This window comes from Ictalurus furcatus, chromosome 16 (genome assembly GCF_023375685.1).
Source record: "Ictalurus furcatus strain D&B chromosome 16, Billie_1.0, whole genome shotgun sequence".
NCBI lineage: Eukaryota > Metazoa > Chordata > Actinopteri > Siluriformes > Ictaluridae > Ictalurus > Ictalurus furcatus.
This window is the reverse complement of record NC_071270.1, coordinates 4,983,334-5,000,420: the sequence shown is the minus strand read 5'-3', so window position 1 is coordinate 5,000,420 and position 17,087 is coordinate 4,983,334. Positions and strand designations below refer to the sequence as shown.

Below are 17,087 nucleotides of genomic sequence, written 5' to 3'. Positions count from 1 at the left end.
TAAAGCTAGTACATATTTTACCCAGCAGGATGCTAGTCTTCCAGTATTGTTAAGTTTATCCTAGCACTGAGCCTAACTCGTTGTGACTAAATTCCAAGTTATGGAAGATGTTAGCTAAACTCTGTCTGACTAGCTGAGCAGGATACAGGTTTATGATGTGTATATGGGACAAGCTTGGATTTTCTTTGCTAACTAATAAACTTCACAAATTAGCAGATCAGCTATGAAAAAACTAGCTTTTAGACAAAAACAAATCCCAAATCTCCTCTGTGCTCTCATGACACTTTCCACTCATACGTCCTCAATACTCCACGTTCCCTGTTTGTATCCATGAAAAAGGTATATATTATTCCTTCTGGTTGTAAACAGTATAAACACACTTCCAGTGCAGGCAGGATGAGATCTGAATGAAAGATGGACTCGGAGATAACTTGCTCATTTCAGTGCGTTTTTATTCACACGATGACTTTTTATACAGTGATGATGTACATGTACGTTAAGGAAGCACTTCATGGTGTTGATGGTCTCTCTCTCTCTCTCTCTCTCTCTCTCTGTGATATTAACAGCATTATTCTCAAGCGTGGACAGTGTGAACTGAAAGCAAACTCTTAGCACCATTTCAAACTTTGCAAACAGTCTATGCAGAAAATAATCATCGTGACTTTATTATAAGGAAGCTCTGGAGTGCGTTTCATAATTATTATATACTACATACATTATATATACATACAGTACTGTAATATTCCAATATGTGCTTCATTTCTCGCCTTATTTCTGTTACAGAGAGCAGAATCAGCTGAGTGTAAAGGTGAGTGTGTGTGAGTGTGTGTGTGTGTGTGTGTGTTTTCATCCAGATTGTTGATGCTGATCATCAACAGAAATCAAACAGCTTTGAAAAATAAATATTCTAGATGTATTGCCATAAAACCTAAACATTGCTAAGTAGTGAACATTACATGTCTCTTTCTGTCTGTCTGTCTGTCTGTCTGTCTGTCTCTCTCTCTTTCTCTCTCTCAGTATTTAACATCAGGGGCGAAGCGCACTACAGCCTTGCTGCGAGGTTCCTGTGGCTCCTGCTCTCCTCCAGAAGTCCCAGAGGAATAAAAATCGCTGACTCGTCCAACTGCAGACTCTGATTCACTAGGGTTAGGATGGAGAGAGACGGGGAAAGAGAGTGAGACAGAGAGAGAGAGAGAGAGAGAGAGATAAGACATTTCATCCAGTTCAAGTGGAAATGAAGCCTTGAACATCCCGTGTGTTGTTATTAGCATTAGTATATTATTACTAGGCTGTTTATTATGATCAGATTTTGCTGAGTGACAGGAGGGCGGAGCTTAGGTTAAATCAACTCAGACAATTACAAACTTGATTAAATGACATCACCATGAGCATTTCTTTTCATCTTTTCCAGCTCACTGCATTCTATCTGAACGAATCACTTTTTTTTTTTTAAAAACAACACTTTTCTGGCTACGAGCTTCAGGATCTTGCAGGTTGCAATCTGGCTCTTCAGACCAAATCAAGCCAAACCAGTCGTTTAGATTAGATTTAGAGTTGAGCTTAATCCTGCACGGGTTTGTCAGGTTGTTCAAGACTTCAAAATGTTCAGGAGAGACTACAACAAAAACACAAACACACACAAAATACAATCAACACACACTGTAAATAATATACACTGTACACAAACTACACAATATGCTCTAGGACGAAGCAACTGATCACATCGTCTCGTCTAAAGATGTTACGTACAAAAATCAAATCTTATATTATATGATCAAAATACAGTTTGTTTCGAATTATGTGGATGTGTGAGCAGACGCTTAGGCCATTGTTTATAATTGAGGTCCCATTACCGAAACATGTGGCGTGATATATCGATATATCGGACAATTAATCAGTGAAATTCATACTGGGAGATATTTCAGATATATCACACTAACACTCAGTCAAATATATCAGATGAAATATCGGATATATCAGATAATCATGGTGGAATATATCGGACGATATGTCGGACATATCACATAATCATGGTGAAATATCAGATGATATATATCGGACATATCAGATAATCATGATGAAATATATCGGAGGATATATCAAACATATCAGATAATCATGGTGAAATACATCAGACGATATATCGGACATATCAGATAATCATGGTGAGATATATCGAAGGATATGTCGGACATATCACATAATCATGGTGAAATATCAGATGATATATATCGGTCATATCAGATAATCATGATGAAATATATCGGAGGATATATCAAACATATCAGATAATCATGGTGAAATACATCAGACGATATATCGGACATATCAGATAATCATGGTGAGATATATCGAAGGATATATCGGACATATCAGATAATCATGGTGAGATATATTGAAGGATATATCGGACATATCAGATAATCATCGTGAGATATATCAGACGATATATCGGACATATCAGGTAATCGTGGTGGAATATATCAGACGATATATCGGACATATCAGATAATCATGGTGGGATATATCGGAGGATATATCGGACATATCAGATAATCATGTTGAAATACATCAGACGATATATCGGACATATCAGATAATCATGGTGGGATATATCGGAGGATATATTGGACATATCAGATAATCATGGTGAGATATATCGAAGGATATATCGGACATATCAGATAATCATCGTGAGATATATCAGACGATATATCGGACATATCAGGTAATCGTGGTGGAATATATCAGACGATATATCGGACATATCAAATAATCATGGTGGGATATATCGGAGGATATATCGGACATATCAGATAATCATGTTGAAATACATCAGACGATATATCGGACATATCAGATAATCATGGTGGGATATATCGGCGGATATATCGGACATATCAGATAATCATCGTGAAATATATCAGACGATATATCAGACATATCAGATAATCATGGTGAGATATATCGAAGGATATATCGGACATATCAGATAATCATCGTGAGATATATCAGACGATATATCGGACATATCAGGTAATCGTGGTGGAATATATCAGACGATATATCGGACATTTCAAATAATCATGGTGGGATATATCGGAGGATATATCGGACATATCAGATAATCATGTTGAAATACATCAGACGATATATCGGACATATCAGATAATCATGGTGGGATATATCGGCGGATATATCGGACATATCAGATAATCATCGTGAAATATATCAGACGATATATCAGACATATCAGATAATCATGGTGGGATATATCGAAGGATATATCGGACATATCAGATAATCATCGTGAGATATATCAGACGATATATCGGACACATCAGGTAATCGTGGTGGAATATATCAGACGATATATCGGACATATCAGATAATCATGGTGGGATATATCGGAGGATATATCGGACATATCAGATAATCATGTTGAAATACATCAGACGATATATCGGACATATCAGATAATCATGGTGGGATATATCGGAGGATATATCGGACATATCAGATAATCATCGTGAAATATATCAGACGATATATCAGACATATCAGATAATCATGGTGAGATATATCGGACGATATATCGGACATCAGATAATCATGGTGAGATATATCAGACGACATATCAGACATATCAGATAATCATGGAGAAATATATCAGACGATATATCGGACATATCAGATAATCATGGTGAGATATATCAGACGATATATTGGACATATCAGATAATCATGGTGAAATATATCAGACGATATATTGGACATCAGATAATCATGGTGAGATATATCAGACGATATATCGGACGTATCAGATAATCATGGTGAGATATATCAGACGATATATCGGACATATCAGATAATCATGGTGAGATACAGCAGACGATATATCAGACATATCAGATATTCATGGTGAGATATATCAGACGATATATTGGACATATCATATAATCGTGAGATATATCAGATGATATATCGGACATCAGATAATCATGGTGAGATATATCACACGATATATTGGACATATCAGATAATCGTGAGATATATCAGACGATATATCGGACATATCAGATAATCATGGTGAGATACAGCAGACGATATATCAGACATATCAGATATTCATGGTGAGATATATCAGACGATATATTGGACATATCATATAATCGTGAGATATATCAGATGATATATCGGACATCAGATAATCATGGTGAGATATATCACACGATATATTGGACATATCAGATAATCGTGAGATATATCACACGATATATTGGACATATCAGATAATCGTGAGATATATCACACGATATATTGGACATATCAGATAATCATGGTGGAATATATCAGATGATATATCAGACATCAGATAATCATGGTGAGATATATCAGACGATATATCGGACATCAGATAATCGTGGTGAGATATATCAGACGATATCTCGGACATCAGATAATCGTGGTGAGATATATCAGACGATATATCGGACATCAGATAATCATGGTGAGATATATCAGACGATATATCGGACATCAGATAATCATGGTGAGATATATCAGACGATGTATTACCTCACAAACACACAGAATGCATAGATCTCATAAGCAAATGGTTTATATTTGAATATGTATACAATATGCTAAATATTTTGCGTAAGTGAATGTACACATTTCGAACAGAACTTCAGGACAGAACAATGCCGCTGCTACAGGCTAACGCTCTCCATATGGAAGAGATTGATGTGTGCATGTCGTGTGTGCTGCCTGTCTGTATCATATATAAAGGGTTAATGAAGGCCGTGCCTCGTCTCGGGTGTGTCTTTACCTTGGGTCAGGTAGAGCGCAGCGCCACAGGTGTTGCTTTAGCGTCTGCACCCAACCGATATCTCGGATTGGCTGACAGAGCTGAATGTAGTGCTGCTGTTTTAGCACGAGCCTTAAAAAAAAAAAAACAACCAAAAAAAAAAAAAACGAGACGAGAAAAAAGGCCACGGATTAGCTACATCAGATTTCAAACCTTTCTCACAACATCGCGAATAAATCATGCGAGTAAATACACATCGGATTACTGGGATGCGAGAAAATCCTCCGTCATGACATCATCACCTGAGTTCAGTAATCTTGCAGTAACACTTAATCTGTCTTTACTGAAAAGAGGAGTGAATCGAACGCCGCTAGCCTCCTTCATTTATCTGTACATATTGCTGAACTATACTGAATGATCACGCTGGATATCGCTTAATAATACTTTATATCTTAGCGCATGTATCAGATATAGCGGACAGTGACTCGGATGATATATCGGATTTATGAACGCTCCCTCAGCAATAAGACGGGCGTGTGAAAGGAGGCTCGGGTTACAGACGACATAAACAGAGGTGTGTTAATATTTAATCGTTAAATAACGCTGCCCTACTGGAGTTCTCTTCCATGTGGAGTCTCACACACACACACACACACACACACACACACACACACAACACGGACAGGAACACAAGACAAACAACAACAACAACACACTATTGTTCACCTACCGTTTACTCCCAAACCCTCCATGCTCCCGGGGAAGAGAGGGATGAGGCAGGAAAGAGGGAATGTGAATGGGTAGAGGGGGTCGAACCGGAGAAGGAGGAAAATGGGATGAGGCAAGAAGAGGTGAATACGAGGAGGAAGAATGGGAAGCGCGGGATAATCAGGAAGGGATTAAGGAAATAGGAAGAGGGGCAAACAGGAAGAGGGCAGGGAATGTGATGAACAGGTGTTTGGGAAGAATGAGCAGAGGAATGGAAAGTGACGAAGGAATGAGAAGAGAGGAAAAGAGCAAGTAGGAAGTAAAGCCGGATGGAAAGAAGGGGCGCAAATACGCAGAGGGGTGAATGGAAGGACAGGGCGACTGGGAAGATGGGGCAAATGGGGTACAGAGGTGAATAGGAAGTAAGGGGCAAACAGGAAAACAAAGCAGATGGGGCTAATGGGAAGAACGAGGTGAAGGGACGAGTGGGACGAGTTGGGAAGTGAAAATAAGAAAAAAAAAGAGAGAGATGAGTCAGTGGGGAAAGAGAAGAGAAAGAAGAGGGAGAGGAAAGAGAGAGAGAGAGAGAAGAGAGAGAGAAGAGAGGGAGCCCTCCCACCTCTCAAACAAAACAAAGCGAGACACTTCGGCTTCTGCGTTTCGCGTTTATTAGCAACATTTTTCTATAATTATGAGCAAGCAGAGAAAGAGTACAGGTCACATGATCACAGGTTCATCATCGCCGCTCCGTCACTCGTTTCTCGTCGTTTGAACAGTGCACGAAGTAAAAATAGCACCAGTGATAAGCAGGCGCGGTGTGTAGAGCACGGTCGACTCCCCAACCACCCCTCTCCCCCCCCCCCCCCCCCGCGAAGCCCACGTCTGTCTCTGCGTACTCAACACCACCATTACGCTGCGCTAATGCTAATGCTAATGCTAATGCTAATCAGCGGCTTCCGAAGGTCACTGAAGTGCAACAGAACTAGCCCATGTTTGTTTCTGCAACTTTCCCGCCCACGGATTTTCTGGAAAACATCCTTAAGGCCGATTCACACTGAAGACAAGACGTGCGAAAGCAGTTGCGAGTGAACACCTGATGTGCAGGGGCTGATGGGTAACGTTTTCACTGATTTCGGCGTAACCCTGTCGTCATGTGAGCTGTCTGAAATAAAAAAACGTAAATAACATTGTAAATAAAAATATATGTATGGTTTCGGTGGATGAGAAAGAAAGATGTGTGGTGTCGGTATGGCGGTTTAGGGCTTTGTGAAAAAGCACGTGGTATTCAGTGTGAAGAGGCCTTCTGTAAAAACATTCCGATAATTCCCAAATCCAGAAGGAGAAACTCCACGAGCAGATCAGGATCCAGTGCTATTGATTTCCTGAACGAAGAGCGACACACACACTTGTGGTTACAAAAATCAAACACAGGAAATGAAGAAGAGGGAGAAACCCCAAGTCCCAGAACACACACCAGAGCAGAGACAGACGAGGGAACGCCAGCGGGGTGGCACGTGATCCACCACACACACACACACACATATACTCTCACACACACACTCTCTCACACACACGCTCTCACACACACGCTCTCACACACACGCTCTCACACACGCTCTCACACACGCTCTCACACACACACACTCTCTCACACACACGCTCTCTCACACACACGCTCTCTCACATTCTCACACATACTCACACACACGCTCTCTCACACTCTCACACATACTCTCACACACGCTCTCTCACACTCTCACACATACTCTCACACACGCTCTCACACACACACTCTCTCACACACGCTCTCACACACTCTCACACACGCTCTCACACATGCTCTCACACACGCTCTCACACACGCTCTCACACACACACACTCTCTCTCACACACACTCTCTCACACTCTCACACACACTCTCACACACACACACTCTCTCACACACACACTCTCTCACACTCTCACACACGCTCTCACACACACTCTCACACACACACGCTCGCACACACGCTCACACACACGCTCACACACACACTCTTACACACACACTCTCTCTAACATAAACTCTCACACACACACTCTCTCACATACACTCTCACACACACTCTCTCTCACACACACACTCTTTCTCTCACACATATACTCTCACACACACTCTCACACACACACTCTCTCACACACACGCTCTCACACACACGCTCTCTCACACACACTCTCACACACACACTCTCTCACACACATGCTCTCACACACACACTCTCTCTAACATAAACTCTCACACACACTCTCACATACACTCTCACACACTCTCTCACACACGCTCGCACACACGCTCTCACACACACGCTCTCTCACACACTCTCACATACACTCTCGCTCACACACACACTCTCACACATATTCTCACACACACATTCTCTCACACACTCTCTGTCTCTCTCTCTCTCTCTCACACACACACACTCTCTCTAACATAAACTCTCACACACACTCTCACACACACACTCTCACATACACCCTCACATACACTCTCACATACACTCTCACACACACTCTCTCTCTCTCTCTCACACACACACACACACGCTCTCTCACACACTCTCACACACACACTCTAACATACACTCTCTGTCTCTCTCTCTCACACACACACACACGCTCTCACACATACTCTCACACATACACTCGAACATACACTCTCACACACACACTCTCTTACACTCTCTCACACTCTCTTACACTCTCTCACATACACTCTCGCACATACACTCACACACACACTCTCTCACACACACGCCCATGAAGGAATTCTGACTAAATGCAAAGCCGTCAATTCAGGTTTACTGATCATTCACTTCCTACACACTGACTCACTCTTCTACACTGAGTGTGTGTGTGTGTGTGTGTGTGTGTGTGTGAGAGAGAGTATTAAATTTTACTTCATTCATCATCACCAAATCCTGATTTGGTCTTTTAATCGGTTGTTATCTAACACACACACACACACACACACACACACGCACACACACACACACGCACACACACACACACAGAGCCGAGCTCTAAAATCGAATCTACGCTATTTCCCCAGAAGACAAATAACACAAAACATCCTATAATGCATAATCACATCACTCTGATCTAGCGGCTTGTCGTAGCAACAGCGACCCGCCCCTCATTACCCAACGGCCTTCTGTGTAACTTGACACACACGCTAGTGCCGGGAGGAAATGATGTAAATTACACAGCGCTGGAGGAGCTGGACTTCCTCTAAATCACTCCTTTCGTGGTAATCATGGAAAATAAACAAGGGCGTGTCTCAAATCGCGCGCTGTGCACACTACTCCGACACGACGCACTTCGCTGTGTGCTAGCTGGACTGCTGTACAGTCCAACAATAACGTTTAGAGCTAATAAGAAACGTTACTAAAGGTTGAACTTCCTTGTTTAGCGACGGCAGGGTTTCCTCTGTCACACCCTCCGAGCTAGCTAACAGCTACCGAGAGAAAGCATTAAACACAGCTAGCTGTCTAACACCACACAGCTTAGCATACACTGCTGAACAGCTAGCTTAGCAATTAGCAAGTATCATTCTATAATGTAACGTATTAAATAAAACAAGGGCATGGGGCATGAATGAAACCCAGTCTGTACATTTTCCCTTCTGCAGTGTTTACTTATTTATTACGGTTTTGTTTCTCGGATTAAGCTGTCAAATTACAAACCAAAAAATCTCATGAATAAATGAAATTACGAGATGAATAAAATACAAATACAGTAATAAAATGGCTACATGAATAATTATGAAACATAATTAATTCGCTAATAAATAATTCATAAATATATTTGTAAAGATTATTCTAGAAAATGCCTGAAACTGTTTACTGTATTACTGTAACAGCTGATATTTAGCTTTTTACTATAAGAAGAACTGATAAAATGACAAGTAACTATATAAACTATATACAAATGTAAACAACTGTCAAATAACCCTAATCGTCCTTTTTCCTAAAACATTTTATTTTACGGTTTACACCAATTTACCACAGCTGACGGATCATTTAGTAAAATGACAGTAAACTAATAATAATTTCCCGTTTTTCTGGACGTGTAATTAGTGTAATATTGACCAGTTCATGTGGTTATACAGTCATTTCTAACTTACTGTAATGTAACAGTAGAGTAACATGGGCTTCCTCTTTAGTAAGGACACTCTGTCTGTGTATTGATAGTGCACTAGAATGTAGTACGCGATTTGAGACACAGCCAGAGAGCCAGAGATGCGTGCTCAGACAGGCACACACACACACACACACACACACACACAGCACAAGCAGGCAGGGAGGATGCACACATTCATCAAAGGGTTTGTGTCATTTTTTTCTTGTTGTTGTTGTTGTTGTTGTTGTTGTTCTGGGAGAATTAGAGATGGAAATGTCTGGTTTAGGGTTCATGCTGCGTAAAATTCATCAGCGACACGAACACGACAGAGTTCCTTTCGGTAAACTCGTCCCGAGCGTATTAATGCATTCCCATCAGCCGCTCCATGCAGTGAATCAGCATCGGCATCATCGGCACCATCCATGGGCCAACCGGTGTAGCGGTTGCCATGGAAACCTTGCCACTGGAGACGAGGAGCGAAGGTGGGGCAGGGTGGGATGGGGGCAGGTGGGCGGAGCTGAGGCGAATGCATTAAATGATGAGTGACTGCACAATGACGGGGGCGTGTTACGTTTCATAATCACAAGAACCCGACGACCTTAAGAGACAGAGACAGAGAGAGAGAGAACGAGAGATAGAGACAGGGACAGGTAGACAGACACATATAGATGAGAAAGAGAAAAGCGAGAGACAGAGAGAGACAGACGCACATATGTCCTGATTTTGTCATGTCCCTGGGTCAAACAGGGGCGGAGCTTAAATCCAATCTCATCGACCAATCGTAAACCTAGTTAGCAGTTTGACTAACGATAAATGCCTTTTCATTTACTTTACATCATTTAATACCTCACCTAATGTTAGCTAGTTTAACGGCATCATTAACGACAGACGAGTAGCTTGGCTAGCTTAGCTAATGTTGCTGAACGATTACACTGTGCGATTAAAGCCAGTATCTTATTCTAATCCCTACATGGAGCTGAAGAAGAAACGCTAGCGCTGATGTCATACTATTGAGGATGTAACCGGATGATCATGTTTAACTTAAGCTCCGCCCATTTTGATCCAGGGACATCTGTCATTTGGCAAGATCAGGATGTGTGTGTCTGAAAGAGAGAGAGAGAGAGACAGACAGACAGATGAGTGTGGGAGAGAGGAAGAGCACTACAGTGAGTCGCTGAGTGAAAAGCTCTTAGCTGATTGGTCCAGCCTCGGCGGCTGTGTTGAGGAAGAGAGGAAGTGAGAGGAGAAGTGCGGTGGTGTTTACTCTTTCGCCTCAGCCAGTTTGTTGTTCATCTCTTTACTTTTCTCCTTGTCGCTCGGCCGCTGGTTCTCAGCGCTCTTCTTCTTGGAGCCGCGCACCGACCCCGGCGCCACCTGCTTCTCCTTCGACTTCTTCACCGCTTTACCGCGAGTGGACGAAGAGGACGGCGGCTTTTTCGGCTTGGAGCGCGGGAGACTGGATCTGTCCGCCTACAAAGAATCGTAAAACGCAAAACCTACCATTACAAATGCACTAGTTACACACGTTCTAGTGGATATTTATGAAAGTGGGCGTGGCTCATTTATTTATTAGCAGATCTACTTTATCCTTCTTCTTTATTTCGCAGCTGGGATTGACATTTTTGATGATGCGTGTTTGCCGAAAGAAACAGAAATGAGTGTGCTCAATAAAAAAGACTTCACTTCATCCATTTATGCGGTCTCTGTAGACATCAGCGTCTCGTGCAGACGTCTCTTACACCTGTTTACAAACGCATGATAGAGACCGATAAAACTTCACTGTGTAGTGTGTACAGGAGAAACGTGTAGACTAAGAGCTCAGACTGCAAACAGAAAACTCTACAAGTTTTCTATTCCAATTCTACATTTCTCTCATGAACATGTGCTGAATGTCCTGGGTATGTCTGAGCGGAATGTTGTCTCACTTTAGCGGTCTCGAAGTGGGGCTGGCTGTACAGCATGCGCACTCTCCTCCTGTCCTGCGCCTTGTTATCGGTATCACTCAGCTGCACGGTGGACTGTTCTCCCCTGTAGCTGGCGCTGTAGCTCGTCTCCCGCCTGCAAAAAGAATCAAATTGATGAAAACGCAGAAAGAGGACGAGAGCAGAGATGAGAATCACTGTGTGACGACGTGGAAAATAACAACGTGATCCTGATTATCTGGAGAAACAGTTGGCGCAATAAGCGAATGCAAAAGTGTATTTGATTTAAATCAGGAGTTTTCGCTCGGCAATGCGCTGCTGTGGCTGCAGGTTCTCATTCCAGCCTAACAGCAGGTGCGCTGGATAACTGATTGGAGACTAAGATGAAGTGGGATCATGAAGTGTAAGCCCTCTGACTTACACAAACAGAAATAACACAGAGTCTGAGCTTCCTGATCCGTACACACTACTGTATTCAGGGAAAATCACCATCACTGCACCACTGTGTGTGTGTGTGTGTGTGTGTGTGTGTGTGTGTGTGTGTTTTCAGCAGCATCCTGAACCCCTGAAAGCCATCAGGAGTGTCAGGTTAAACCGTACTGTAGGAAACCCAGGATTTTCATGACACAGCACTTTTACAGCATCCGTAATATGAGCTGATTCACCTTTTCTACTCTGTGTGTGTGTGTGTGTGTGTGTGTGTGTGTGTGTGTGTGTGTGTGTGTGTGTATGTGTGTGTGAGAAACGCACCACACATCTATTTTTATAAATAAGCGCAGAAAAAAATCTGTAAAGTGCTTACCTGCTAATAATATATGCACAGATATATATATATATATATATATATATATATATATATATATATATATATATATACATATATAAATAATTCATACAGCTATAATAAAGAACGCAGCAGCACATTTTCTGTCATTTATTGTGTCAAGATTTCTCTAGTTGAATACTGGGAAAGCCTTATTCATAAAAAGGTCATAGTAAATTGAAGTTTAAATGACTAAAACAACTTTAGGCTTGCTCTTTGCTAGCTGGCTCACTAGGTGGCGCTATTAGGAAGTCAGTTCACTAAGAGAGCTTTATGAAGAGCACCTTACATTTATCTCATGTCTACAGCTGAGCCGTGGAGGGTCGAGGGCCGTGTTTATACCTAACGCGGATTATGATTCCAGTTTTATCATTTCATGTAATGTAATGCACAGAAACTGAGGAGAATACATAAGATTCAATACACCATACGCAATACAGCCATAAATCACCCGAGGGTGTGTGTTACAGTGATTTTATAACGGGTAAGGGCATTCTTAACATGCACACACACACACACACACACGTACACTCGAGTATATTATTGCTTTTATGAAGCAGCAACAAACATGATATGATCAAATCCAGTGTTTAATAAATAATTATAATGATTATGAATAATATTCACAATTCAGTCTGTCAGCATTAGGCTTTGGTTGCTAAGCAACATAACAGACAAGCATTAATACTGAATTCAGTTAAAGTGTTGCGCTAATAGGGGTGTGTGTGTGTGCGTGTGTGTGTGTGTGTGTGTGTGTGTGTGTGTGTATCACCAATCAGATTTCAGATTATAAAATAAAATGTAAGCTTTATAATGAAATGTACAGGACGGAATGCTTCCATAAGGACAAATGTGTTTATTGATGAATGACTCATGAGTTTTGCCCCAGTGGATTCTCCATTCTCTCTCTCTCTCTCTCTCTCTCACTCGCTCTCTTTCTCCCACTCTCGCTCTCTCTCTCTCTCTCTCTCTCTCACTCCCTCCCTCTCTCTCATCATATTCCCGAAGTAGAGGAAATTATCGACAGAGTAACACGATTACAAGATAATTGAGAGCAGAGGAAAACCACTACAGAGCCATTACTCAAATGAATCCTCTGCCTCCCATCAGGAACACACGGTTTAAACCCGTATAATACCGCACGTCTGCTTCACAGCTCAGTACAGGAGGCATTTCTATATTACATATTCGAATAATTCATTAAATACGATTTCTATACGTTATCGTTTCTATAGCAACGGCTCGTTCACAGGGCCGTGCACGCAAGGCCACTGTGCGGATAATAAACGGATTTAATAAAATGCTGAAGGACACTGAAACGTTTAAGGAAGGAGTCTCCAGTGTCAGCGCTTTGTAACAGTCAGAGGTGAAGCTGTAACTTCAAGCTTTCTGCTTGTCTTATTAACGTGAAGAGAAAATGAAGAGAGAGAATAAAGAGAGAGAATAAAGAGAGAATAAAGAGAGAGAATAAAGAGAGAGAATAAAGAGAGGGAATAAAGAGAGAATAAAGAGAAGGAATAAAGAAAGAATAAAGAGAGAATAAAGAGAGAGAATAAAGAGAAAGAATATAGAGAGAGAATAAAGAGAGAGAATAAAGAGAGAGAATAAAGAGAAAGAATAAAGAGAGAGAATAAAGAGAGAGAATAAAGAGAGAGAATAAAGAGAGAGAATAAAGAGCAGCTGGTGAGGGAACGAGTGTTTATAGCTGCTATAACGTAAGTGAGAACAGGAAGTAACTCGTTTTGTCGACGTAACTATAAACGGATAAAAAGTATGACGTGACAACAATTTAATTGTTGGTAAATTGCTGTGGTGGAAGAGGAATAAAACACTCAGGGACATGCCATTAGAGGAAAATAACCAGTTCCTCTAATACACTTCATCACACTGACCCGGGCGTTGGTTATTCTCCTGTAACAGCACGTTCTCGAGCGAATTATAAACCACTTGTTATTTATAATAAACAGAAACAGGAAAAACAACATCAGCATATGAGACGAGAGAAAAACAGACATGCAGAGAGCTTCATAACAATGACTCTGGTGTCCTGATGATCATCTCGTGCTTGGTACTGACTGTAAAACCCAACACACACACACACACACACACACACACACACACACACACCCCGTACGATCACATTGACTTTAAACCAGCAATGTTTAATTCTGGTGCTGCTTGAGTGCGCACACACACACACACTCCTACGCCTTTACTACTTCACTGCCTTTGTGAAAGGGCCCGTCGCCATGGTAACGCACTGGCAGCATATAGAAATGTGAGGAGATGCCAGAGAGGGGCACTGTGGGTAAACAGTGGGGCATTTCAGCAATAAGGCACCTCAGAGAGAAGATTATTCATACGTGGGCCATATGCTATAAGCACAGAGAAAGAAATCGAGGAGCCCCAAACACTCAGCCGAAGGGGCGGAGCCATCAGCAGACCTCCAGCCAATAAGAACCCTCTCCAGTTTGCCTGACGCTAAACTGGAGTCTATAGGCTGCCATTACCGATTCCTTACATTAGCCTCGTAGCATCGCTGCGTAACTAAGGAAGCAAAGCCACTGCTTTAACGGAGCGATTCAAGGAAAGACCGACTCAAAGCCTCCCAGCATGAACGTGACGCTCATCTGTGATCGTCTGTTTTCTCCATCATTCTCAGCTCCAAAACAAACGTGACTTCACTCAGTCGCTACATTAAACACCACGGAAACATTGGTGCTAATTAGATTTTTGCATGAAGTACACCTTTAATCTGTCCCTGATCAACCTCCGGCAGTCCTATCCATCCACTGCAGCGTCTCATCCATCCTAACCCTATCACTGACCCTAACCCTATCACTGACCCTAACCCTATCACTGACCCTAACCCTATCACTAACCCTAATCCTAACCCTATCACTAACCCTAACCCTATCACTAACCCTAACCCTAGTGAACGCTTTACTACACTGTAGGGAAAAAAAGTTGTTTGTGGCTCTGGTGGAACCCTGAAAGGTCCTGTGTAGAACCCTACAACGGAGTGCGCTCTTGTCAGAAAGGGTTCCGAGGTCTTTAGGAAGCTAGGAACCTTTAAGAACCCTGAAAGAGTGTAGAGAGGAGTGTGTGCTTGCAGGTTTAGTGCAGCGTGGTAAACTGTGAGGTGAAACTACACACCTTTAATCTGTGGCACACAGGGCAGAGAAGTTGTGGGATTTTATTGGGACTCTTTCATAGAGTGAAAGAAACTTCACCTGTGGGAACTTTCGGTGCCGACCTCGTCTTTGATCTGCCGATTGAGCGCGTCGGCGGCCGCCCGTCCTCCGAACTTCTGCGGCTCGTGCTTGACCTCTGACCCCTTGTCGGTCCGGTCTTCCGTCTTCCTGGCCTGCCTCCGCTTCAGTATCTCCTTCTCCTGCACTCTGTCAGCGATCTGGCCCTTCTCCACGCCGCCGTCCTGCTCCGCGCGGCTGGCTTTGGGGATCCACGGGTGATCTCTGCGCGGAATAGGCCACGGCTTAAAGTCCTTCTGGTACTGCGTCTCGGTGCACAAGGGCACATCCGGTTCGTGGTACTCGCGCTTGGGCTTGCAGCTGGGCTCGCGACGCACGTTCCATGCTTTGAAGTCCTGACGCATCACGGAGCCCTGCGCGCTCTCGCTGGACGCGGCCGTCGTGGGCGCGCCCGGGCCTTTAGAGACGACCTCCTGCGCGCTCCCAGCGCCGCCAGGCTGCGTTTCTATGGCGACCCCGCTTGCTCTGGGATGAGCGCGCGGCTGGACCGTGTCGCACGCGTCCGAGTAGTTCGTGAAGACCAAAGGCACCGAGATGTCGGCTTTGTCCAGCTGAGACCAGAACCGGGCCATGCAGCACGCGCGGGTGATACACGGCCACGCCATGCTTTAATAACGGTTACGTGTTAATCCGTAGGTTGAATCAGTCGCTCTCACTCCGTCCCCGGTGCAATCTGACCGATTCAGGAGCACGAAATCCGTTGTCTCGTGCGTCTCGATCGCCCTTACGGCAGCAGAACGCGCAATGTCCGGGTATCAGAGATTTAATTACCTCTTCCTTCTCAAAAACACCGTTATTTTAAAATCATCCCTGCGGTGATGATGATGATGGTGATGAAGATAGTGATGAAGATGATAATCGAGACTCTTCTATTTTTTGTTTGTAATTTAACGCATCGAACAGCCTGAAGCTCGTGATGTCCGTCTGCTCGCCCTGCTGCGCTCGTGCACATCCACAACAGCCAGGGCTGGGGAGTCGATCCCTAAAAAAGAGCCGATTCTCTGATTCCTCAAAGCCTTTGAATCGATTCCACACACTGAATCGGCTCTGAAATAAAGACACTGCTCGTTCTCGCTGTGGTCGCACACCGTCAACACAAAATAATTGAAGGTACATAAGTGGACCTTAAGGACCTTTAAGCTTTCCTGTAATCGATGATTAAAGGTAGGCCTACCACACGCACCTAAATCAGGTGGCCTACTCTTCATGGTACCACCCCAGCAACAAGGAAAAGTACAGTTTGGTGCCTTTATTGTATGGGAGTGTACGATACAAAGTGAGAGAATATGACATTGTTTGGTCACTGTGTGAAAAATATATCTCATTACAATACAAGACTGAATTTTACATGATAGAAATCTCGTGACAAAAAAATCTGACTTGTATTAAA

General features: G+C 42.8%; 1 protein-coding gene across 1 annotated transcript; it reads right to left on the bottom strand.

Annotated features, from left to right (window-relative positions):
* Positions 1–444: 444 nt before the first annotated feature.
* Positions 445–16,302, bottom strand: map6a (microtubule-associated protein 6a). Its single transcript, XM_053646124.1, has 5 exons — positions 15,659–16,302; positions 11,606–11,738; positions 10,945–11,150; positions 4,832–4,942; positions 445–1,140 (listed from the first exon to the last, which is right to left on the bottom strand). The coding sequence occupies exons 1-5, from the start codon at positions 16,300–16,302 to the stop codon at positions 1,014–1,016; spliced, it is 1,221 nt and encodes a 406-aa protein (XP_053502099.1). The 3' UTR covers positions 445–1,013.
* Positions 16,303–17,087: the final 785 nt, after the last annotated feature.